The sequence below is a fragment of the Mustela erminea genome, chromosome 4 (assembly GCF_009829155.1).
Source record: "Mustela erminea isolate mMusErm1 chromosome 4, mMusErm1.Pri, whole genome shotgun sequence".
Classification (NCBI taxonomy): domain Eukaryota; kingdom Metazoa; phylum Chordata; class Mammalia; order Carnivora; family Mustelidae; genus Mustela; species Mustela erminea.
Window position 1 is genome coordinate 37,378,519 of NC_045617.1, and position 25,876 is coordinate 37,404,394.

Here is a 25,876-nt window from a genome sequence, read left to right on the forward strand (position 1 = left end):
TTTGTGTAAATACCACTTGCTTTTCTCTGAACAAGTGCTCTCTACATTTTTTTGTTTCTTTTCAAGGTTAATCTTAAGCAGTTTACATTTTCTATGCATGCTGTAAAGGGCACTTAAAATGCTTTTAGATATAATTTCTAAAATATTTAATAGGCATAATGTCTAGGAACAAGTAACATTAAAAAAAAATAAACTACAGAAGCAAAGAGAGGTTAGAGAAATATTCCATTTCTTTCTTCTTTGTAATTGCGTTAAACAAGTTAAAACTACAAGAGACAATTTATCATAAAATAAAACTTAAATATCTCGGAATCTGTCATCTCTGAGAAGTCTTTACTACAAACACCAGAAGCAACTCAATTTTTATTTCTATACAGAAATGATAGGAAAAAAGTTTGGAGTTTCAGGTGAGATCAAACTTTGTGCCTATTATAAATAAAGACAAATCAAATGACAGATTTTTTTTTTTTTAAGGGAGAAATATAGGACAAGAAGAACACGGAGCTCATCTTAAACATGTGGTTAAGTTACTCTGCCCTAACCTTTGAAATTGGTGATTTCGCAATTAAGGTTTTAAAGTTCTTCCTCTTATTACATTACCCTCCTCTTGAATTGCAAAGTGTCCAAAACTGCCTAACGGTAAACGGATTTCTCTACGCAGTCGTTCTTGCTATTTTAGGTGGATGAATTCAACTGGAGATATTAGTTATACTTTTTATTCTCCGTTTCCTTTAAAAGCCTGAATAATAATAATTATACAATTGAGTAATTATTGGAATATATCAGTTTGCGAAAAAGGTCTTGCTTTATGAATTTAAGGCGCGGTAACATTCTTTAAAATTAAGTGTAATTTATGCAGCGAAATGGGAAACGTTCAAATCGGGGCAATCCAAGGAAAACCTCAAAAAATATTAAAACATATAAGAAAAGTGATACGGAACCTTCTAAACGTTCTTTCTTCGTGTCCTACTTCACCCAACAAACTATTGTGAGATGATAGGGCGGGGGTGAGGAGGGCACCTAAAACAAAAGACTTCCTTTCTCCACTCCCTTTTCCTCTGTTTCTTTTGCCAAAGCTTGTTGCAAACTCTTGGAAACATTGTTTGAACATAATACATTTGGATACTTTTATTCTTCTAGAGACTGCGCTGGGTGGTGCCTAGAGCTGAACTTCTGTTGAGTAATAGAAAAAAAAAGAAAAGTAGAAATCTTTCAAGAAATGAAAAGAACAAAGTTCCTCCCGACCCGCGGAGGTTTTGAGTAACAAAAAAATAAAAGGCACTTTACTTAAAGATAGCTTATTTCACTTTCCTGGCTCCGTGTTCCGTAGCTGAGAGATGGCTTGCATTGCCTCTGGTTTCTAAAAGACCACGAGGAGTACCACTATATATACACAATACTCTAAGTTGGGAGCGTTATTCTCGGATTGATTCTGCTCCACGAAAACTGCGGTTGCTAAAAGCCGAGTGTCCACAGCAGCACGCACCTCGGCTACCATCCGCGTCCTCCCTTTCCGAGCATCTAGCGAAAGCTGGGAGCTCGGAACCTGGAGGGAATCCTGGACCCGCAACCTGACTCCGCTCGCCGCCGATTGGCCCGCGCCCCGAAGCCCGCCCCCGCGGCCGGGGCGGCCTTTTCACCGGGACCCGCCCCTCGGCCCTGGGAATCGCCGCCTGGCAGGCCGGCTGTGCCTGCCAGTCAGCTCGAGTGGCGGAGGCTCTCTGCTCGGAGCCCCGCCCCCTCCACCCTAATTGATATTATTGGAGTGTGGAGCAAGCGGCCGGTCTGCAGTCGGAGACTTGCAGGCAGCAAACACGGTGCGAACGAACAGGAGGGGGAAAAAATAAAAAAGCTAAACGTGGAGCAGCCGGCCGGAGGTCGAGCAGGGGAATCGATGCGAAAAGCGCAATAAAAAAGAACCCACTTCGGAGCAAACAGCATTTAAAAAGCTACGACTCCACTGAAACCTAAAATAAAACCTGCTCATGCACCATGGTTTTTCAAACTCGGCACCCTTCATGGATTATTTTATGCTACATCTGGCTGCTCCGCTTTGCACACACCGGGGAGGCACAGGCTGCAAAGGAAGGTAAGGTGATGGGAACGCAAAGTTTGTTCTGAGTTATTTATTTAGCGGTCTACCTGCACAAGCCGGCTCGTCCGCGGGGCTGCCGGCCGCGCCTCCGGCGCGGGGCGACCCTCCCCCGTCGGCTCCCCGCCCCCTCACCGCTCCCGCTGCTCCCGGCAGGCTGGCGGCAAGCTGGGCTACTCCGAACCGCCTTCAGCCTGGTGCCCGGGGCCGTCCGCCCGACGGGAGCGGGGTTTCTGGCGCGGCCAGTCCGGAGGGCGTGAGCAGCAACGGAGAGCGGCGGGGCGGAGTGGGGTGGTGGGCGCGGGGGGGGGGGGGTTGATGACCAGCGAGCTCTTTCTCTAGGATAGCAGGCGGGTCAGATCTCTTCCTCTAGCCCTCTCCTCCTCCTCTCGGTGTTCGCCTCTGGTGGGGTAAGCTGCGGCCGGAGTTAGTCGGAGACTGGGGAGTGCAGCTTCTAGTGTCCTGGCCAGCCCGTCGGCGAGCGGCTGGTGTCCCGAGCCTTCCCAGAGGGGCCGTGACATGTGTGAGCTCCGAACGCTCGGGTTACTAATGAAGTGCTCACTGCGTCGGAGGAGGAGGCGCGGGCCTGCGGTTGGCGCTCGGCCGCGGGCGCGGAACAATAACGCCGCGGAGGTGAAGCGAGGAAGCGGTGCGCGCCCCGCGGCGGGGACGTCTCCATTCAGCGCGCGCCGCGCGTGGGTCCCGCGGGCCGCGCGGACAGCGGGAGTCCAGCTGGCTTGGCCGGCCGGGGAGGCAGGGGGCGGGCTGGGGCTGTGGAAGTGGTAACGAGACGCCGCCTGGGCGAGTACAAGTCCCCAAACATCTGCCCGGCGGTGGAGTCCGAGTGGTCAGACCTTGCGAAGGACCTGGATCCGGAAGGCTACCTCTGGATGAAGAGAAGAGGTTTCATTTGGGCGGCCAGATACGACTGTATATGGTTATCATTATTATTATTTCTTCTCCTTTGAACCACTGACAAGGTAAAATACCTTTCGGTGCCTGTAGTTGGAGCTGGGGAAAAATAAATCCTCTCAATGGAAATGTCCTGCTTCTTGAGCAATGTCACAATCTCTCTCCCCCCGTTGTCTTCCAGACTGTAAATCTAACGTTGATTTCCCGATACTTAAAAGCAGAATACCAATAATTAATTGTTCCTGAAGTATGGAGAACGGAGGAATCTGTTATCAGATTTAGGTCATGATGGTGATGTGGGGCGGGGGGGAGGGGTTGTGTTCGATACTGATTCTCGCTTCATGTCGCCCTGAAAACTTAAGTGATTTAGTGTTTTGTTTTGTTTTTTTCCATTCTCTTCGTGCACCCTTTGAGTCTTTCACTCAAACCACACCCCCCCACCCCAACGCCACGTCCTACTTCTTGAGCCAGCCTGACCTTCTGACCCCAGTTTCCACATCTGCAACCCGTGTTGACGCTGAACCCATTCAGAGAAATTTTCAGAGAAAACCATGACTCCGAGCTGTCGGTTACGCGTTAGCATATGAACCAACGTCGGCCAGAAACACACACCCATACACACCAAAATGCACGTTTCTACGCGCATGACACTAGCGATTAGGAACATTCAATCCTGGAACCTTGTACTGATTGCTCCAGAATAGCGGGACCTGAGGAAAAGTTTGCACTGCTGCGGAGAAGCCGGGCGCGCAAGCTCACGCAGACCCGGCAGGAGTTTGAGCTATAAATAACTGCATCACTAGGGGGAGAGGTTCCTGCAGCCAGAATGTCTCGCTCGCTTGCTTTTCTCTTCTGGGTGCAAGATACGTGAAGAGGATTCTGATTCTAGGAGGCAGAATTCTATAAATGCAGAAGTGAGATGTTTAAAAGGTGGGCGGGAGGGCGAATTGAGCCCCGCTTCTCAGCGGCGACGCTCCCAGCGCGCAGCGGCGATCAAGAGCTCGGTTCTAGGAGCTAGCAAGCCCCGAGGGGCACCCCGGCACCCAGGAGCGAGCGCTGGGTACCACCTTTCGCAGGTGCCAGGCCTCCCGGGGTGGCCGGGAGTGGATGGAGGGAAATGAGGGACCTTCTTCCCCCACTTTCCTCATACGTGTTCTCTCGGGAGGCCAGTTCCCGCTGCGGGGAGCGCCTGTATAAGTCAGAGTCTGACGCTTGGAGGCGAAGTACAGCTGCTGTTTTTCCTCTTCCTAAATGCCGCCACCGCCTCTCCCTCAAAGGAGACGCTTCCCGAAAGCCTCTCTCCTCCTCCCGGCTCCTTCTGGAGCTAGGGCGCCACTAGCTCCCTGGAGTGTCCAGGTCTGGCGGAGTGCGTAATGGATGCTCCGCGCGGCTGGCGCGCCCGTCTGGCAGCCCCTGCCCCGCCCCGCCCCGCCGAGGGCCCCGCCCCGGCCCCCGCCGCTGCCGCTGCTCCTGCGGCCTTTGGCTGGCTTGGCCCGGGAGCGCCCGGCACCTTGCCCCTGGCCTTTACCCCCGCGCGGCAGGGCGCGGAGTCCCGGAACCCCGGCCTGTGCGCCCCAGGTCCTAGTTGTCCTCGGGCTACGCCTCGGTGGGCGTGAAGGGAGGATGGCGCTCCGCGCTCTGAGCGGGAAGGCAAAAGCGCGCACTTGGGGGTTTATCCGGAGAGCGGACAAGGAGACACTGATCACTTTAGAGCTGCTTCTGATTAAAGCCCAGGAACTGGTTTCTGTTTTTTTATTTGTTAGTTTGTTTCTCTCTTAACTTGTTTGCCATCACCACCCCTCCGCGATACCCGGTTCCCACCGTAGGCAGTGCTGAGGGGTAACAAGGCAGTAAACAATCATCACATTGCTTGTTTCACTCTCCAAAATGACTCGCAGGTCACCTAGGTTTAAAATCTACTTGTCTCTTGTCAGTGCAGAAGACAAAAATGATAGTAATAATAAATCATCTCAAAAGGAACCTGGAACTCATGTTGTTTCTTTGTGCTTACTTTCTATTGTTGAGGACAAAACCAAAACAAACTTTCAACATTACTTTATATAAATTCAGTAGTCCAACGATTTAGTGATGTTCCCAGTGCGAAATACAACTTGGTATTTTGAAAGTGTGCATCCTCCCCCCTTATAAGTCTGCAAGAGAGTCAAGTGTTTGTGACCGAGGTTTGTGCTTTCATGGTCTTCCCAAGAGTCTTAAGTGTAAAACATTTCTGCAAAAAAATGTCTCTTTATCTATGTGTTTTCAGTTGCAGGGAATAACCTTGACTAGAGCGAAGGAGTTGAACACATAATAAATGTGTTCCTTTGTTTTCTTAGCGTAACAAATTTTCATTACCTTTTTTCTCTAGTGATTATTTTAAAGTTCATATAAGCATATATTTTATTTAAGTCCAAATTTCAACATTTTGCTGAGGTTGATGTTATGCATATTTACAAGCTTGGAAATATATTCAGTATTATTTCTGGACAAACTGATGCATTTGTTAAAATGCTATAGAGTCAGACATATTTTTAAAGAATAAAAACTCGTAACTGAATCAGTTCTAGCAGGGTAAATGCTTTAGGAGAGCAATTGTCTTAAAAAGCAATACTATATATTGAATTGGAGGTATGATATATATTAATGTATAACATTTGAATACATTGTCTTATATTAATACTATCAAGAGCATTTGGTACATTTATATACATGTAAATGAATTGTTTATGCTTTTTGATAATATCAAAGTGGAATACAACTGTTTTTAAAAGTCAAGTCAGGAACAAAGTCAAGTCAGAGTTTAAATATATTATTTTGAGAATTAGTTAATGCCTTGAGATATTTGGAAATTTAAAAAAAATAGAAATATTGAAAACAGATGTTTGACTAACCCAGAAATAATCTTGGAAATAATGGGCAATTTGTTTTTCTCATGATGACATTGCTTGATATAGTTTTCTACTGTATTCATTTTGGCTTAAGAGAAGACACTCTATGAAAAAGTTTTTTAAAAAATAAACTCCGATTCTCAAAAGACACTAGGAGATACTTTTGGTGCAATATTACAAATTAATGACTAGAGGAAGATGAATATGGAATTACATTTTATTATGTTCATGCTGTTATATCTGACAAAATTTGGAGTGCTCAATGGCTTATAAAATTCTTTAAAATATAAACTACTATAGAATTAAGATACCAAATACAATTTTTACCCTTTCATGATATTTTTAAGTTTTTAAACTTATTTAATGTTTCAATTAAATAATACCAAATATAATATGGTATTTTAGCATCTTTTCTCCTTAAGAAAGGGGAATATGCTTGTATCAGGTAGGTGCTCATTTCATCATCCATATACATAAATAACTTTATATATCTTAGATCATATCTTAGATCATGATAATTACATAGAAATTCAATCCATATTAATAACTTTTACAAATGTGGTTACATTTTTCATGTAAGATTTGAAAATGAAACTTTGTTTTTCAGTACTACTGCTGGATTCTAAAGCACAACAAACAGAGTTGGAATGGATTTCCTCTCCACCCAATGGGGTAAGTACTTCTCCTCATAAAATATCACCTTTTATTTTTTAAAGTAAGAAGCACAACCTTCCCCAACCCCCTGGAATTATTCACATTCTTCATATTTAAACTATTTTAATTCCAAATGTCTCATTCAAAATTTTGTTGTGTTATAATGAGACATTGAGTTCTTTGAGTAAGAGAAGGTATACTTTAGTACTTGGAAAAATGGATTTAAAAAAAAAAAAAAACTCTATAACCATAATCTTTTGAGTTCTTATTGTGAGAGGAATCATACCTCAGGTTTCAGGCTGTAAATGCTAACTAATTACAGGGAACATTTCCTTCACAAACTCACTTAAACCTCTTTACTTGCTTTATACTGCTTAGTATAATCACTAGGTAGGTTGAATGTAGTTCTTTAAAACAGTATGTGATGTGTTTCTTCTTTTAAAGACAGTTTTAGCATCATTCAAAATACGCTTTAAAAGGTAGATAAAAATATAATATACTCCATATTTTAGCATGGAATTTGCTATAAAATATTATTTGGATTCTCCAAATTTTGATCATGTGCTATCTGCTGTTATTAATCAGAAACCATGGCAGAGCATGTATATATTATAATAAAAATCTGCTATAATAAATATGAGTAAAAGCTGTCCAATAAAAACCGATGAATATAAGTAAACCCTAAAAATAGTCTAACCATTACATTTCACATGTCTGAAAGGTATATTATTTACTTTGATTTAGTTAATTTAGTTCAACATCTTTGTCTTTAGGTCTTATTTTAATTGTGAGAGAGGGCACATACTTCATCCCTTATGAAGAAAGGGGCTCCAAGAAGGGAGAATATATCTCTCATTGTTATTTAAGTTAATCTTCCTTACAGTAAGAAGCCTAAGTGAGATTATAAAAAGTGTAACAAATTTAACAAAGAGAAGAATAAAAATCTGAAAAGGACTTCTGAGTTTAAGAACAGCATAAAATCAATATGTCAGGAACTGAAAGTCAGCTTAATAATGCAGAATGTGAACAATGCAAATCTCCTTTAAATAGTCAGATTTTTTATTCAATTAATATTTGAAAGATTGTTTAAGATCATATTGTAGTTATCTGTATAGGTCAGATTAAATTATGAAAAAATGACAAGTATTTTACAGATTATAAAAAGTGCACTGAGTTTAAATGCACTTAAGGTAAGAATGTCCTACTTTTCTCGTAAATGAAATAGTTTCCATGAGTAGAAATATACATTTTAGGAAGTCATTCACAATTAAAAAGAAACCCTTTCTTACCAATGACAGATATAGCCTGTTTTCTACCATCCATCAATTAAAACAAATAGAGATGGAGGATAGTTTTTATCTTTAAGGAGAAGTAAACTGATACAGGATTGTAGTGATTACAGTATTTCATCAATGTAATACACAAAAGGATAAATTATGCCTGTCTATGTTACCCTTGACTCAAATGGGCATTTTATCAGTCCAGATATCATGAGTTAACCTTAAGAATCTTTAAGAATCAACAGATAATGTTAGGAAATGGTGATTGACAATATTTTTTTAATATATGAAATGGATTGGCTTGCATGGGATTAAATATCTTACAGGAAATAAAGTGTTATTAAGATATATTTTTAGAAAATATTTTTATAAGTATAGTATAAAAGCTCAGTATCTGAATTAAGACTTCTTTCCTAATGGTGTCATTTGTAGAAATGATCATGATCTCTTGAGAAAGTGAAATAAAACAAGAGTTGTGTTAAATGCATTTATGTAGTCTCACTATTTGTGATCTATACAATTGTTGTCTTGAAAATTTCCCCACAGGAATGAATTTTTAAATAAAAATTAAAATTAACTGGGTTTCATAAGTAGTGAAATTGATTTTTCGTACATAAAACAAATACGATTTTTCTTAAAGTTAGAAAAAAGAAATATTGAGATATACCTTTATAATAATTAGCCTTGGTTTCTTCACGCTGGGGAATTGTTAAAAAGAGCACATTTATCTTTAGATCTTTTGATTTCTTGGTGTAGATATCATTAATAGTTTTACTTCTTTTAGTAATTTCAATCTAATTAAGAGACTAAAATATCCTTATCCAAATGGATGAATTTGGGTATATTTGGTTAAATGCCATTCAGACAGATGATAAACAGCTAACTGAAACAAAGAGAAATATACATACCATTAACTAGTCACAAACTCAAGTTGTGTTGAATAAAACCTGCACATGATAATGGCTTCTTTGCTGCACTGAGGAGTTTTCGTATGTCTGATAAAATTACAGCAAAAATATAAAGTCAACAAGAAATTTCTGAATAAGAGTATTTTGCTAATTTGTCAATTTTCTGAAAAATAGTTTTAAAAGTAGATATTAATGTTTTAAAATATTTTAACAAATTAATTCTCTAATCAAGTTTTACAAATAGGACTCTTTACCACATGCTTATTAGTTTACTTTCTTTTCTGCTTTTCTTGAAACAGTGGTTTAAATATTGCATGCTGTAAGATTTTGGATTTGAATACTAACATATTTTCATATTCGGCACTTTGGGGAAATTGGGAAATACTAACATATTTTCATATTCAGCACTATTGGGGAAATAAAAACACATAGATGATGATTTCACTATTAAGGCAGCCTACATATAAAGTGGGAAATTTTGTTATAATAGTAAAAAAGGACATAATCAACTGTTACATTAGACTTCAAGGATTATTTCAGGTGAATTGAAATTATTTGCTAATGGGCAGTGTAGATATTATCATACATGGCTTAATAGTCCTTAAGATGTCACAAATTCTGCTAAACTTATTATTTTTCCTTTTCATGAAAATTTGTGTTTGCTGTAATATGTATTGCATCAGCATATGAATAGACATTTTTAAACATGTGATATTTTTCAAGTAAAAAAGCTTATTACTGAAATATGATCCAGCATGCTGATTTGCCATGTACATTTGATTGTCTATTGAAAGCAATTTATTTATAAAGATGAATCATGCTTTTATAACTACTTATTTATAGTTATGTGGCTTATGTACAGTATTATATATATATAATGCTGCAAGAAATAAATTGCTCTGTAAAATGTTACTCCCTTATATCTTATTTTGGAAAGATTATAAAAGATTTCGTATTGTGAATATCAACATGTTGTGGACTGCTTTTACATTTCAGAGCACTCTTGGCATTTTCTTCCCTGTGTTTTTTAGGTGCTCCAAGTTTAACATCAACACTTAAAATGTCAACCGAGTTATCAGAAATTCTGCCATATATCCATATGCATATGCATTAAATGGTAATTTAAGTGATTGTGTTGTGCGCTCAGTCTATAAAAATTACAGTCTCAGTGGAGACTATAGACATAAGCAAACATGTAAAAAGAAACACTAATACCCTAGCAAATAGACATTAAACAAAATGAAATATTTATTGTATGTACAAACGATGCAACATGAATGATGTTGCGTTACCAGGACGAAGCTGAACTAAGAGTCCTATATTCTTAGATTACAGAGTTTTTGCCAGGGTAGGAATCTACCCAGCTCTTTCACAGATCATCATTTGTACTACGCTTAAGATGCCTCATGCACTTTCAAAGTAAATGTTATTTTATTTTATTTTTTTTTGCTGTATGACTGATAGCCTTTTTAAAACATTTTACAGTGGGAAGAGATCAGTGGTTTGGATGAGAACTACACCCCGATCCGAACCTACCAGGTGTGCCAGGTCATGGAGCCCAACCAAAACAACTGGCTGCGGACTAACTGGATTTCGAAAGGCAATGCACAAAGGATTTTTGTAGAATTGAAATTTACCCTGAGGGATTGTAACAGTCTTCCTGGAGTACTGGGAACTTGCAAGGAAACCTTTAATTTGTACTATTATGAAACAGACTACGACACTGGCAGGAATATAAGAGAAAACCTCTATGTAAAAATAGACACCATTGCTGCAGATGAAAGTTTTACCCAAGGTGACCTTGGTGAAAGAAAGATGAAGCTTAACACTGAGGTGAGAGAGATTGGACCTTTGTCCAAAAAGGGATTCTATCTTGCCTTTCAGGATGTAGGGGCTTGCATAGCTTTGGTTTCTGTCAAAGTATACTACAAGAAGTGCTGGTCCATTATTGAGAATTTAGCTATCTTTCCAGATACAGTGACTGGTTCAGAATTTTCCTCTTTAGTCGAGGTTCGAGGGACATGTGTCAGCAGTGCAGAGGAAGAGGCGGAAAACTCCCCCAGGATGCACTGCAGTGCAGAAGGAGAATGGTTAGTGCCCATTGGAAAGTGTATCTGCAAAGCAGGCTACCAGCAAAAAGGGGACACTTGTGAACGTAAGTAATATGTGCTCTTAAAATTCCACTTTGTATTTCTTTTCTATTTCAGTATCAGAGATTTTGTGTGGTAATAGTTATTTAAACAAGTGAGTCTGTGCTACACCAGCATTTCTGATTCAGCCGATCTTAAGTGAAGTCACTGTTGAGCTATCAATGATTCCCCACAGTGGTATCTACACTAATGGTAGGTAATAAATATTGGCCAATGACATTTGTTACTAAGATTTAATTTGCCCTCTGTTTGACCTAGAAGTCAACAGTTGCACGTTGGTCTATGAGATTTAAGAGAGGAGAGTGAGCAGAGTGAGGTGTGACATTAACCAAGATTCAATGACAGGGGATTCCTCCTACTGTGAAATCTGTATTGTTTGGACTTATAAGTAGTCGAAAAAAGGAGGTTAAAGGGGCTGCTAACAAGAACTCAACTGACAGGACACATAAAAATATATTTCTAAACTTTTAGAATTGTTTTTTACAAATAATAAAACTTCGATATGAAAATCATCAAATTTTACTTTATAAATTTCTGAAGTGACTTCTAACAAAGCCATATTTCTTTTCTGGACTAAATAATAAAACAAATGCTTTTCTGATAAGTCATATTATTATAGTGGACCACGTTTTTTGTGGAAGTGGGCCAAAGCAAAGCTTTAGTTATTGTAAATCATCAGTTAGATGTTATCTATTTTTTGAAACAATAATAGCATACAAATTAGTGAACCTTTTCCTCTGTTTTGTAAAACGGATTTTCTCTTATATAGTGTTTTGTAGTCATTATAATTGGCCATTATTTTTCTGTTTAAAGCTATGTCACATGGATCTTCAAAACTGTAGATATTTTTCTATTTGTGGATATCCCAAAAATTCTATAATAAGGTTATATTATTTATATATTTTTAATTTAATTTATAACACATAATGCATTCTGAAAAATAACTTTTATATATTCTTTGTACTTTAAAGCCAGCAATGTAATTTTAATAACTGCAAATCCTAATTACTTTAGAAGGGACTGGAGTTAACAGTAGTAACTTAGTATATGCAGATACTCTTCCATATGTTTTATATATACTAGTTCATTTAATGAAATTATCATGTCTCTTGTACAGAAAAAAAAAAATTTGGTGCTATCAAGATTAAACTGCTTGCTTGTAGTTACTTTAGGGAGGTAATATCTGTCTTAGCTTAGAATCAGATTCGGGGCACTTTGACTCCTGAGCCTGGGCTTTTAGCAACAATATTGGCCTGGTTTCTGCACAAAGCAAGGAGAATCTTAGCAAATATCGTTCTGTTTCTTTGCTGAATTCAAATGTCTTGCTCTTAGTAATTTGGTGTATAAGTAATATTACTTCCCCATAAAATTCTCATTCTAGTAGAATATTTAAAGTAATAATAGCTTAAAAGATATTTAGATCTGTGTTGTCACACACAGTAACCAGGAGCCACATGTGTTTCTTAGGATATAAAAATTGGCTATTCTAAATTGAGATGTGCTATAAGTATATTTTGTATACTGGATTTCAATGGATTCACCCCCACAAAAATATGTAATATATCGTTAATAGTGTTTTTATGCTGCTTACATATTGAGAGAATCATACTTTAGTTATATTGAGTTAAATAAAGTATAATGTTAAAATTAATTTTTATTGTTTCTCTTTTAATGTGGTTACTGGAAATTTAAAAATTATATAGCTTGTTCTATATTTCTATTGGAAAAACTATTTAGATGAAGTAATTGAGCAAATATATTTTTCTATCCCGATTAAAGAGTTAAATACTTCATGTGGATGGGCACTAGCATATAAAATACCAAGGACCCAGCACTCAGTTGTCAGCCATGCTACAGTGAATGTTGTGAGTTCAACTCTGGGCAAAACAGATGCTCTAGGTTTGGGTTCTATAGAGCAGTTTAGCAGCTTTCTTTGACACTCCCCTGAAGGAGTCAAACCTGTCTTACCCCCTGTTCTCCTTCCCTATCCTTTACACTGGTAGAATTTCTTACTAGGTGAATCATCCTGCAGGTTCCATACATGTGGAAATAAAACACTGATGAAAATTTATTATCAGTACTAGTAGGCAGAATGCTATATCACTGGGGAAGTGTAGAAATAGTCTTACTGAGCTAATCAATTCAGTGAAAGGCAATGTTCTTATTGATTGGAAGTTAACAACAATTACTTGAAAATAACTATAATAGGAAAATTTAAGAACGTACTATTACACTTTGGCTGTAAAAACAGCCAATTTGAGTAGAATTTTGGTTGATGTGAAAGTGGAATTTAGGCTTTTGCACAATTAAAAATGGGAAACATAGTAAATAAAGCAGGAGGATTTACAAAAGTGCCCAATTAAATGTCTAAGGAAAGTCTAGGAAGTAACATTAAAGTTTCTGCTCTTTGAAGGCCTAAAGATTTTTAAGAAAATTATTGTATTTTTAGTATCATTTTGTGTAATTTAACCTAAATGATCTCTGCATTTATTTGTTAAAAACAAACAGGAACTGTTTGCCTTTTATATTTTACAAGAGTAGAACTTAGTAAGAAAAACAGTCTTTAACTGCAATAAAGACATTTACTGTGAAGAAAACACTCCCAATTTCTCCCAAATCAGCAAAATAATCTCATTAAATGTGATACTATTAAAATTATCCACATTTACTTGTTTCAGTTTCAAGAATTAGAACCACATTTGGAGTACCAAAATTATTGTCACCTATAAACCACACTTAGGTAGTTAAAAATAAAGTAAAATGACTTCACTGTCATCTACATGAATCCTGCATTGAAATAGGTGGAATTAAGTATCAGAAAGTGTTCATTAAAAAAAACTGTGATTAGTCAAGATGCCTCCTGATGTTCAGTTGAAGGAGTGTGTGCGCACTGTTTAAAGTCAAGTAAATGTTTATCACATAACTTTCTTAATTTTTAACCTTGGTGATGTTGACAAAGGAATTAAAGACCTTATACTTAACTATGGCACTATGTTCATTTACAAAAACATTTCTCTCCCTGGCATAATTCCAGTACATTGCTGTGAGAGTACTTGCCTCTGGAATCAATCCAGGTCTGCCTTTATAGTATTTCTCCTGTTTCCTTCCAATGATCCTGTTAAGAGTTTGAAAACAAATTCCAGTCCCATATTGAGGAAAACTGAAGTGTTTGGGAGAGGAGGCTAGTGAGTCCCTAGCCAAATGAAGGCGGTTAGCCACTTAAAGGCAAGTTTATCAGAGCACTTTTATAGAGTGAAGTCCACGGTGATATCTGTTAGAGTATAATTTGAAATATGAACAACTGAGAAAACTGATCACAGTTTTGATTAATTCATGTAAGAGCTTTTTCTTTTCTCCTCCATGATTCTGAAACAAAACAAAACAAAACAACAACAACTCAATTTTGAGAACTAAATTAGTTTACTAATATATGGAAACTTCAAATTCTTTATTATAATGCATTAATGAAGATAACTCTTCAGTCATTTAAAAGTATGTAATTCCAGTTGGTTAGTAAGCTTTTATTGTCAAAAGGTCATTTAAAAAAAAATTAGCCATGAGTTGTCACAGCTTCTGTGCAAACCAGCAGATTATTTTCTATTTATATGTATATAAATATATACACTCTGAAGACTAATAAAATTATATTCTGAAATATACTTTTGTAATTTTTGGAATTTCTGTATAATTTGGCTTCATTTAAAAAGTAGAATAGTATTTGTCAAAGTGTGGAGCTTATTATTATAACAGGTTTGTATGGAAATTTGCAGTTTACACTAGACAATCGTGTTAATTTTAGTGCGTAGTCCTTACCACATCACTAAGAGATTGAAAGTATTTTTTCTCTCTTAAACATATGAAGAAACTGAAGCTCAGGGATATTAATATGTAAGAAAACTGGATAGGAATTCAGTATACTGTTTACGAAATCAAGTCTTTTTTTCCCCACTGCACTACACTGCATCCTAAAATATGTTCTGGACTTCAACCAATGGATTCTAGTTACTGAAGAAATGGTGAAACTTTATTCTAAGTAAGGTGACCATATGCCTCCTTTATCTGGGATAATTGTTCTTTCAACACTGTCTCTTTTTGCTTTCCAAAGTGTTCCGATTTAGATGATAAAATATATGGTCTCCTTAATTGTAAAAAATCCAAGGATGTTATACAGTTTACATGTACTTATAACAGACCGTAGAGATGGGCTCTACTTGATTTATTTATATTGCTTAATTTTGATTTTTTGAATTAAAACAAAAATTTAGGAATTCCTTTTTTGATAATTTTAATGTAAAAGGGAATTCCAAAAATTTCAGATTTCTAATTTTTATCATAAGGAATTTTTGTAATAGTTGCTTCTTAATATTTTATATTAATATGTTAACAGCCTTGTCATTATTTTATTAACATATAATTAATAGACATATAACATATTCAATTAAATAAAAACATTTATTCAATTTGAAAGCATTGATAATATTAAAACCTGTGTTGATTAGATTTTTTTGAAAACCATGTTGTTGTTTTTTGCAGTAAAGTAGTATGGAATTTGTACCACCACATTTTATGAAAACAAATGGGTCTTCATAATGTATTTGTTTATAATCAAACATAAACTGAAAAGTAAAATACACTGCAGGTTTTATAGCTCAGATGTAGAGTCACAGAGTTTTCAAATTCTGGCTCTACAACATACCAGGAGTGTAAAATAAACTTGGGAAATTTCTCTAAGCCTTAATTTTCTTAAGTATAAAATGGGGCTAATAAGATAGTACCTCCCGCATAGAGTTCTTGTTCGAACTGAATGAAACAATGCATGTAAAAACCCTAAGAGTAGTATCTGGGACATAGCAAATAATCAATGAATGCTTGCTATTATCTTGTTATTTATAATGTAACATGGAATTTGCCAAGTAAAGAAATCTCATGGCAATGAGTGAATGAGGATAGATCTCACAGGCCACAAATAGTTACATATCTTTTAAGCCTGTAATTTCATCCCTGGTAACTTATTGGAGAAGATTAAAAAAAAAATTTTTTTTTACATAACCTTTTCTTTCCCCAGTGATATACACAATTTAAATATTGGAAATAACCTAAATGTCCAAAGTTAAGTGCAAAATCGTGGTTCAAATTTGGCCTTAAAATATCAGCAATATGATATAGGAATTATAAGTTGCTCTCTATTAATAATTTTGAATGAAAAATTAAGAATTAAATATGCAGACACCGATATTTAGAATATGCAGGATATACATAGGGAAAAGAATAGATGCAAAGCATAAATAACAAAATCGACGTGTCAGACTGCTGGGATCGTTGGTGATCTTTTGTTCTCTGAGTTTTTAAATTACCTTGAGCATTGACTTTTTTTTCTTAAACAATTTTAAGTTACGTGTAATCTGCTATTTCATAAAACAACAACAGCTTGAGTTGTATCTTGAATATATATGGCTTCTCAAGTAAGTTATCATCAGTGTAAAATATGGGGCTCAGGTTATAGAGCAGTAGTAAGTAGAAGACATAGTTTAAAAAATTAAAAAGGGAGAGATTCGAGGCCTTCAACAAAAACAGGTCATTGATTTTGTTTGCTTTCTAGTTATTCATAGAGGGCAAGAGCTTATTTTAAGTGTTTTATATGTATTAATTCATTTAATCTCTCAAAGAGGAATATTACTAACTTACTTAATCTAATAGGTAGACACTATCATCATACTGTTTGATGGACAAAAAATACTCCAACTAAAATATTACATTATTTACCTATATTAAATCATGTATGTGATATATATACACACACAATATATGTATATATACATTTACATATACATATGATATATAGATGCAAATACACACATACCCACACACATGTGCGCACACGCACGTGTGCACACACACGCACACGCACGTGTGCACACACGCGCATATGCACGTGTGCACACACGCACGCACACACACACACACACACACACACTGTTATATAAGGAAACCAAAGCACAGCAAGAAGTGGGTGAAGTACCTACAATTGCATAGAATGGTAGACTGTTGTTTAGTCAAGGTGGTCTGGCCGGGAATCCTGGCCCCTAACCAATACAGTGCCCAAATCTTTACAATAAGCATTTTATCTATCACAGTCTTTTTATAAAAGGAAATGTTCTTTCAGGATCTTGAAAGGTGCTACAAATCTGAACATTTTTCTTATTTATAATAATTTCAAAATACTTCTCTGTCTTTTCCTATATCCAAAGTATTTTGTCTGCTTTGCCATTATCTTTCCTATCCTGGTTCTTTTTTTTCATGTGGCAGTCAGAATGCAGTTTTTGTCAAACACAACATTACTTCATTAATCAGGAAGTTTCAGGCTCCTCATTACTAATAAAAAAATTCCCTGTTTTCTAGGCTGGCATTTAAGTCTCTCCAATTTGATCCTAATCTTCTTTTCTAACATTCCATCGCATTATTTATCATACGCAAGGTCCCTGTTCCTCAACCTGGTACTGATCTGTCATTCTACTGTTGAATATACCCATAGTTATTTTTATGATGCCTTTTTACTTAACATTTGGCCCCAGGTAAACAGAAAACAAGCAAACATCACTGCCTCTCACAGTTACCTATTGTATCTTAATCCTGCACATTCCTGAGCTCTTCAATGAGCTCTCTCTTCCAGATTCTCTTGGTACTTACCATGCCTTGCTTTTTTCAACCTACAGTGCCAGCTAGCCTGTGTCAGCTGATTGAACTTGTGTCTTTCCTTACAATTTCAAGTTAAAAGCCTCTTACTCTCTGTTAGATCATCTGTTCTTGTGGATACTTATACTTTGCTCTTTCCCAGTGGGAATCATCACATGCAATCTGATTTTTTAATTTAATTTAATTTTTTATTTATTTGTCAGAGTGAGAGAGAGCACAAGCAGGGGGAGTGGCAGGCAGAGGGAGAGGGAGAAATGGACTCCCTGCTGAGCAAGGAGCCTGATGAGGACTTGGATTCCATCCCAGGACCCTGGGATCACGACTTAAGACAGAGGCTTAACCAACTGAGCCACCCAGGCACCCTGCAATCAGATTTTAATCTTTATTTGTAATTCCTTTTACAGCTTATACAACCTATAGTTTCTCTACTACAGATCATGGTACCCACCTAGCACAGTTCTTGTTATCACTTTCATCTTCCAATAAATGTTTTTGAACTTTCTTAAAGACTTATTCATACACTGCCCACTGCCAAGGCAAATATTTTTTATTTCATATTCGTATCACTACTTAATTTCTTATGTATATGGCTATCCTCTATGATTAGCCTTAAACCTGATAAGTATGAGAACCTTTCATTATATTTTCTTGTCCTCGTAGCATATAGCAAGATGATATGCTGATCATTAGAAAACCCGGACAGGAATCTGCTCCAGATATGGAATTTATTTCTATGAAAACAATGTAACTATATTTATTCATTGTCATATTTCCATTCTCTGTCACTGTCTTTGTATCTTTCTTTTAATTTCTATGTCTCCCTCCTCTAATGAAATGAAAGCCATTTCACCTTTGTTACCAATACCTATGTCTTGACAAAGAGAGAGTTCCAAGAGCCTGGTAACGTTTTCTAAAATAAGAAGGTCTTGGGGTGCCTGGCTGGCTCAGTCAGATCATGCCACACTTGATCTCGAAGTTGTGAGTTTGAGACCCATGTTGGGTATAGAGATCACTAAAAGAAAATAAATAAACTTAAAAAAAGAAAGCCTTGGAGTATATTTATGTTGATCTTACATGGGAAAGTGATTTTTATAAGATAATTTTGCTTCCAAATTATATATTGTAAATACTAACTTGAATTGCAAAACAAAATGAAATAATAGAAAGAAACAAACATGAGCTGTATTTTAGTCTATAAATCAGAAATTATGTAAATTCAGTATCATGTCCAAAAATATTTCTATTTGAGTTATAGCTAATTACACATTTTTATACTCTTCAATTATTCACTTTCATAAACTTGCACAAGGCATCTTTGAATAGGTAATGTGTATAGATCTGGATTTAGTGCCATCTTTATGCTCCTGTCCCACAGGGCCTTTTTATAGTGTAACTACTGTTATCAGTTTCTTCTGTCCTTTACAGAGATATCTGCTCACAATTCTTTAAAAACATGGGATAATATCGCAGCGTACTGAACATGGTAACTATACAGTACAAAAAGGACAGGAAGAAGGAAGACAAGAAGTGAGGAAAGAATAAGGAAGCAAGGAAATATGAAATTGATGTATAGGACTTAACCTTGCTACGATTTATATGACTTCAGAACATTTCTAATTATCCCAACTTTGGCAAAGATATGGTCAAACTTATATATTTCTAGTGACAGCTAAAATTGTCATTAATTTCTAGCAGGCAGTGTCGTAATACAAATCAATGATACCTGCTAATTTTGCCTTTGGTTTCTGTATCAAACTTCTAGGCATTTCCTCTAAGAAGACACATTATAATGATAATCCACAAAAGATTTTATTTATGATGATATTATCCACAATATCGTTGTTTTATACAAATAACAACATTATTTTTATGGGAGAAATTAGAACCAGCTATACATTTGCTGTTTTCCTCTATGTGTATAAAAATCTGATACTGATTCAGAGAGGAAAATTTCAAAAAGTCTCCGTATTCTAATTTTCCTCACATTAAGAGAATTTAAGTTGTCCCATCCTCTGCAAAATATCTTCCTAATTAAGTTTATGGAGGCACATCTTTATTAGGATATTCATGTCATGTTATTATGTGAAAAGTAGAAGGCTACATGAATGTATGAGTTTTTAAAGAATCTGGTAAAGCAGTTCAGCTTTGGGTTTAGGTCAAATTGATGAGTTATAGACATTATTTTTGGCTTTGGTTATAACACCAACTTTGCTAAAGATGATAAAATCTATGTATATATATATCATAGTATTTTTCCCATGTAACAGCATTTAATAAGAACACAGAAAAAGATACACCTTAGTTGAAGTAAATGTGCTTTTATTTCTCTCAGATTCTGTGGTTTTATGAAGAAGTATGGAAAGTTTATTATTCAGTTTACTTTGTTTAGTCTGGGGTCAATGAATGATATAGAAAACTAGGCAAAATACATTCTGGAGTAGAGGAATTTGTAAGTTGTTTCAAGGTTATAATTTTTGTCCTCTGGGTTTTGAATTTTTCCATTTGAAATGAAAAAATTACTTACTGTTAATGATGATATAATCTTTTGTTTCTAAGAGAAAACCAGGAGGCTTTGAAAGGACACATACTGTGTCTTATATTTTGTTTCATGTGTTACCCAAGTAATACCTAGTATAGTTTCTCATCTATGGTGATGTTAGCCTCTGGCCTGCACTGAAGCTATTAATGTTAAATTAGAACATTTTATAGAAAATCTTGATTTGGTAAAGGGAGCACCATGATGCTTTTATTAATAAAATAGATGATCGAATCAGATGTAATTATTACCTGTATATCTTCCATTTTTCATTTGCTAAAGCTGGTTAACAATATATTATGTTAGTATTACCTACTTTACTTTTTAAGAAGAACATTCTTTCAAAAAGAAAGTAGGATAAGAGAGAGATTAAGGATGCGAGTGGTAGGTGTGGAGGAGTAGAATAGATCTAAAGAATCACTAGGTATAATAAAAGTTTAGTCTAAGAAAAATAAACTGAGTATTAGTGACTTTACTATACTACTGTGTATTTCCCAGTGATTTATATCTTCTTTTATTTGGTCGTTTACTATTAATAGCTATACTGGTTCCTATAAAGTCAATGATAACTAATGACATTAACTTACCTAATGACATTAATTAATGGCCTTAATTTAAACTAATAGATGGCTTAAATAAATAAACTTGATTGATTTAAAAAACATTTCTTCATATCTATTTTTAACAGGCAAAATCACTTATACTACACAGTGTTCTTATTTAAGTTGACCTTTTCCTGTAAAGTAGTTTTATCCTTGAAAAGAGATGTGAGATAGGACAGGTACCTTATCTACCCAAATACATAAACTCATTATAATAAAACTGTTCCATGGACATTCTTGTACTCCTTGAGGGTATAATATAGTCCCTTCCAAGACAATTAGAAAAATAAATTCTTGGAGTTTGAATGTACCTTAAATATTATAAAAAATAGAGTGTTTTTTTGGAGGGGGTCTCTTTTCTGTTTTTCAGTAAGTGGAACAGCTAAAGACCTCATTTATAGTTCTAAGAGTTCATTCATGACAAATCCCAAAGTAAAATCAGAACTTACTCTTTCCAGTTTTTTTTTTTCCATTTTAACATTACATACACAATATAACACACATATATATCTATACACACACACACATACATGTATAAGCACACACACACATTCACTGCCCACCTCTAACCTGCCCCAGGGGTAAAAAAAAAATTAACTTTATTTTTTCCTTGACCCATTTTTAGATTTCTAAATTGCTCTGCACTAATATTTTAATTTGTAAGTGCTGAATAGTTAAGACTTCTTTCTCTGTGGAAATCTCAATTGACTTTTACAAGGAGGCTGAAAACTCTTAAAGGATATTCTTGGATTATTGCATATTTAAAAAAGAAAAAAAAATAAAAGCTACTTCAGCAATGTCATTAAATTTTTCTTCACAAAGCAAAACATTGTAAACTAACTTTTACTTCTTTACTTTCAAGTAGATTGTTTTAGGTTTCCTCTGCCGTAGAAGAAAGTAAAGTCCTTTTTCCCCTTCTTTTTCTCAGTTTCCTTCTCTTTCTTTCTTTCTTTCCTTTTTTTGTCATTTAATTTGCAATTCTTGTAGTATTTTACCAGCTCCTAGGAAGGTAAATTTTAGCAATTAGTGTGTTTTGGATATTGTGACAATTGTATGTAAGTGTGCTTTAAAAAGAAGATAGTGGACACCTCTTACATTATCAGAAACCTAGAATTTGGAAGGGCACAGCAACTCTGCTGTTTAACCTTGTGATTTCTGGCTGGTCTCCTCCGAGAAACCCTTCAGACCTTGGCCCCCTCGGACCTTACAAGGGCAGAGGGACAGTCAGTCTTCTGCAAAATCTATTTCTCAAACTGATCTTTAACATTAACACATGGTAAGCTTAGCTCTTCAGATTGGGAGCTGGAGCTGGGAAAACATGTGGCTCCAAGTTTAATATGTTAAGACAGTATTTTAGTTTGCAAAGGAATCCTGAGAGAAACTTTTTAAAGTTGGCTATTTCAGCCATGCTTCTTGCTGTTTCTGATGTTTATTCTGCACAAACATTATGTCGAAGAGTACTGTGCTTTTTCAAGGCTAAACATAACGGTTCGATCATTTGCTGCTTTTTAACTTTTTCCAATATAACAACATTGCTATTCACTTCATTTCAAGCAGCTCTCTCGTTGATTTTCAAGCTTATTCACCAGGCCGTCACTGAATGTATAGCCAACCTTTCTTCTAACAACTTTCATCCTTCAGTGTGGTAAAGTGGGTGTTCTCTTCCATCCCCACTGCCTCTAGTTCCTTCTCCCCCAACCCCCATCTTTTCCTATAGTGTTGTAGGCTTCAGCAATAGTTTTTCATTTACTTTTCAGAAAATTCTACGTTATTCCCTGGTTTGAAACTTTTCAGAACATACCTTCCCATCTACTAAGTGGATTAAAATAGTGAGAATACATCTTCCTTACTCACTCTGTGTTTTCACTTATTGAAATCTAAGTATATAGTTGGCAACATTGTGTCTTTTTGCCTTCCTAACATGACAGTGATTTCATGTTTATAATTTGGGGCTATGCATATCAATTAAACAAGATTGAACCTTATTAATAACTATTACTCATTATTATTGCAAAATTTGATGACATATCTTTGTGTTTTGAACTACTCTCCATCTTTTTATGTTTTTGGTAGAAGTCTTAATTAGATCTAACAGGAAATCTAGTTTTTACCTCTTCAAATCATTGATAATATTAACTTTTTACAATAGTTTATAAAATTAAACTTTTAATATAAAATTGAGAAGAGACTTTCATAATTAGAAGGTAAAATGGTAGATTTAAAAATAAAAATCACAACACATGATATGGGCAAAACTTTTATAATTTGAATCCTAACTTGTTTTTCTTGAGTTAAGAAATAAACCATACTTTGATCAATACTGGAGGTATAGTCCCTTTTGTAATGGTTGGATTGTGACTACATAATTCTAGAATTACCACTGTCAGTCAGTATCATAAAGGGACTTTTCAAGATGTATATGTAAATGCTTAAGTAGTTGAAGTTCTTAAATTCTTATTTTTCAAAAAACTAACAGTTTTGTTATGGTATGAGAAGGGGAGATGGGGACTTAACAACAAAGAAGAGTGTAATAATAATTTAAATAGTTTTTTTTTTTTTTCCACCAGGAAGGCAGATTAAGGGTGACTACAAAAGAGAGGCAAGGTTAGAATACTGCCACAACTTCTGATGTTTAGTTTTTTAAGGATTTTCTGTCATTGTATACTCTATTGCAGGGACAACAAACTATGTGTTAGGTCTGTAAAAGACAGCATAAATATTCAGGGGGCTGTTAATACAACTCATTTAAGTTTATATGACACAAGCTGAGACAAGGTTGACTTGTGGAAAAGCAAAACAATAATGTATACCAGAATTCACATTAAGCACATCTTTTATTGCATCCACTTGCTTTTGTTTTTGCCTTTGCTTTTTTTTTTTTTATCATATCCTAATGTATGAGATGAAAAACAACCAAGCACCCCCCCCAAAAAAACAAATCTGCTTTGCATATAGACTAATCTATACTGACAAAAATATACATTGTATTCACATAAACCTAAAGGGCATGCTTATTTATTATTCATTAATGTCAATAGATAACCGACTGTCACTTGCAATCAGAGTGGAGTCTGACAAAAAGCTGACAGTGATTGACGGACATGCTCCTGAGAATCTGCATAGACAGAATGCTTAGGTCAGTTGAACATATAAAACCATTCTGGACCCAGATTGAGCATGAGGAATCTTACTGGTATTTTTATTTTTAAAAGCATTGCATAGCCCTAAGAACTCATTTGATCTTAAGAATAATTTTAGATCTTTAGTGCCATAATTACCAAATTAAAGTAGTAACCAATTTGATTTTTTAAAAATATCAGGTTCCTGATGTTTCTGGCTCAGATCCTAGAGTCAGAATGTTGATTTTAGTTACCCTGTCTTATAGAAAGAGGGGAAAAAAGGGTTGATCATTGCCTTGTGCATACATACCTGAAGTTACTGACATTGTATTGAAGGAAATACTATTTAGTTTGGAGAATAACAGTTAAAAGTCATTGATGTACAGTCCATGTGATTTTAAAAATAAAAGGGAACTGTATTCTTGAATTTTTTCCTTGAATGGTCTCGGCACTGTATATTTTTAAATGGATTCCTCAGCCTTAATAAATATACTTATTTTACTGCGAGTTGTTAATACTATACCTAGAATGAAATTTTGGCTATTGAGATTTTAATTAATAGTTATTTTCAACAAAAATTTGCTAATTTTCTCAACTTGGATGAAAGCATTAACACTAAAAAATAATACACAGAACTTCAGAATGTTTTAATAGAGGCTTAATAGTTTTATTTCAGAGTGCAAGAAAATTATTGCATTATATTTTGTTTGCAGTTTAACACAAGGGTTAACGTGAGTTAGAATTGATATATCCTTAGCTTCATTTTGTATAATTTATTTTTATTTTTCTCTCTTTTTTTATGGAGATCAGTATATTTTACATACATATATATTTAGTAGCTAACTCTGCAATTCCAGATATGCCAATATGTTAAATTGTATTTTGCATAGAATAAATAATGTTGACAGTTACATATTATAATATTATAGGCTGTCTGAATTAGAAATCCATACATACTCAAAATTGTCATTTCTCATAAAATGTGTTACCTGTAAATCTGTTTGTAAGACCTTTTTATCATTTTAGCATATGTGTTTTTAAACATTTAAATTTGAGTTTAGGTAATTTCTTTCAGATTATTCAAATATCAATAACAAATCTCCAACATATTAAAATAGTTCACAACCAGGATCTCAAAGTCACATGTAATTTATTCCATTGTTATAACATCTTTGTTATGTATTAAATATTTTCATGTATTTTTTTTTAGTCAGAGAAGGCCATATTTCACAGTGTCAGCCAGTAGTAGAAAGCAAAATGGAAAAATGTATATAGACTAGAATTTTATAGAATGAAAATTATATAGAACACTCTCAGGTACATTTGTTTTATAGTATGGTTGTCAGTAACTGCTTATATAAAATGAGAAGTACTTTTTCCTACCTACTGAATAGTTCTGCGTAATGTATTTTACATATATTAGTCATTAAATAGACATGAGATTTTGACTTTCCATTTAGAAGGATACTATGAGATTATCTAAGGGTTAATTTCTACAGACAGATGACATACCACTGTCATTAAAATGACATTGGGCAACTGGGATAAATAGCTCAACATTTTCTATGCTGACATGGTGTTTGCCTGTCTGACTGTGTCCTTTCCAATAGACAGCAGAGAGGCAATTACAAAAAAAGACATCTGTGCCAAGGTTTAGCTAGCCAAAAAGGGCAAGCTCTTGTGTTTAAAAGGTAGAGAATCCAATCGATGAAAATGTCTGGACCTGTTAGCACTAATAAAGCTGAAGGCCACTGGGAAGCTCAGAGAGGGTCTTTTGTTGTGGAGATAGAAAGAGACCCAAACTATGACACTTTAGGGGAGCAGGGTCAGCAGAGAAGATCATCCATCTTCTTCAGTGGCAGCTTTCTGTCAGATTCTAACCCTGCTCAGTAGAGGAACTAAGCCTCTCCTGTTGACACCAACGGATTCTCAGCCAAGTGTAAATGAAGCTAATATTCACTGACCTTATGCATAGCAAATGAAGCCCTGTGTGTCATTTGAGAAATAATGTTTTCTGACACTTCAAAAAGTGAATGATAGACAGA

General features: G+C 35.6%; 1 protein-coding gene across 7 annotated transcripts in view; it reads left to right on the forward strand.

The window, feature by feature from the left end:
- The first annotated feature begins 1,726 nt into the window (after positions 1-1,726).
- EPHA7 (EPH receptor A7) overlaps positions 1,727-25,876 on the forward strand; it is a 170,697-nt gene continuing 146,547 nt past the window's right edge. For 6 of the 7 annotated variants that reach the window (XM_032339032.1, XM_032339033.1, XM_032339034.1 and 3 more), the window contains exons 1-3: positions 1,728-2,089; positions 6,497-6,561; positions 10,217-10,886. In XM_032339032.1, coding sequence (XP_032194923.1) covers positions 1,993-2,089; positions 6,497-6,561; positions 10,217-10,886 — 832 coding nt within the window. In that variant the 5' untranslated portion in view covers positions 1,728-1,992. Of the gene's footprint in view, positions 2,090-6,496; positions 6,562-10,216; positions 10,887-25,876 lie in introns of all 7 variants that reach the window. The other variant, XM_032339035.1, reaches the window with a different exon arrangement.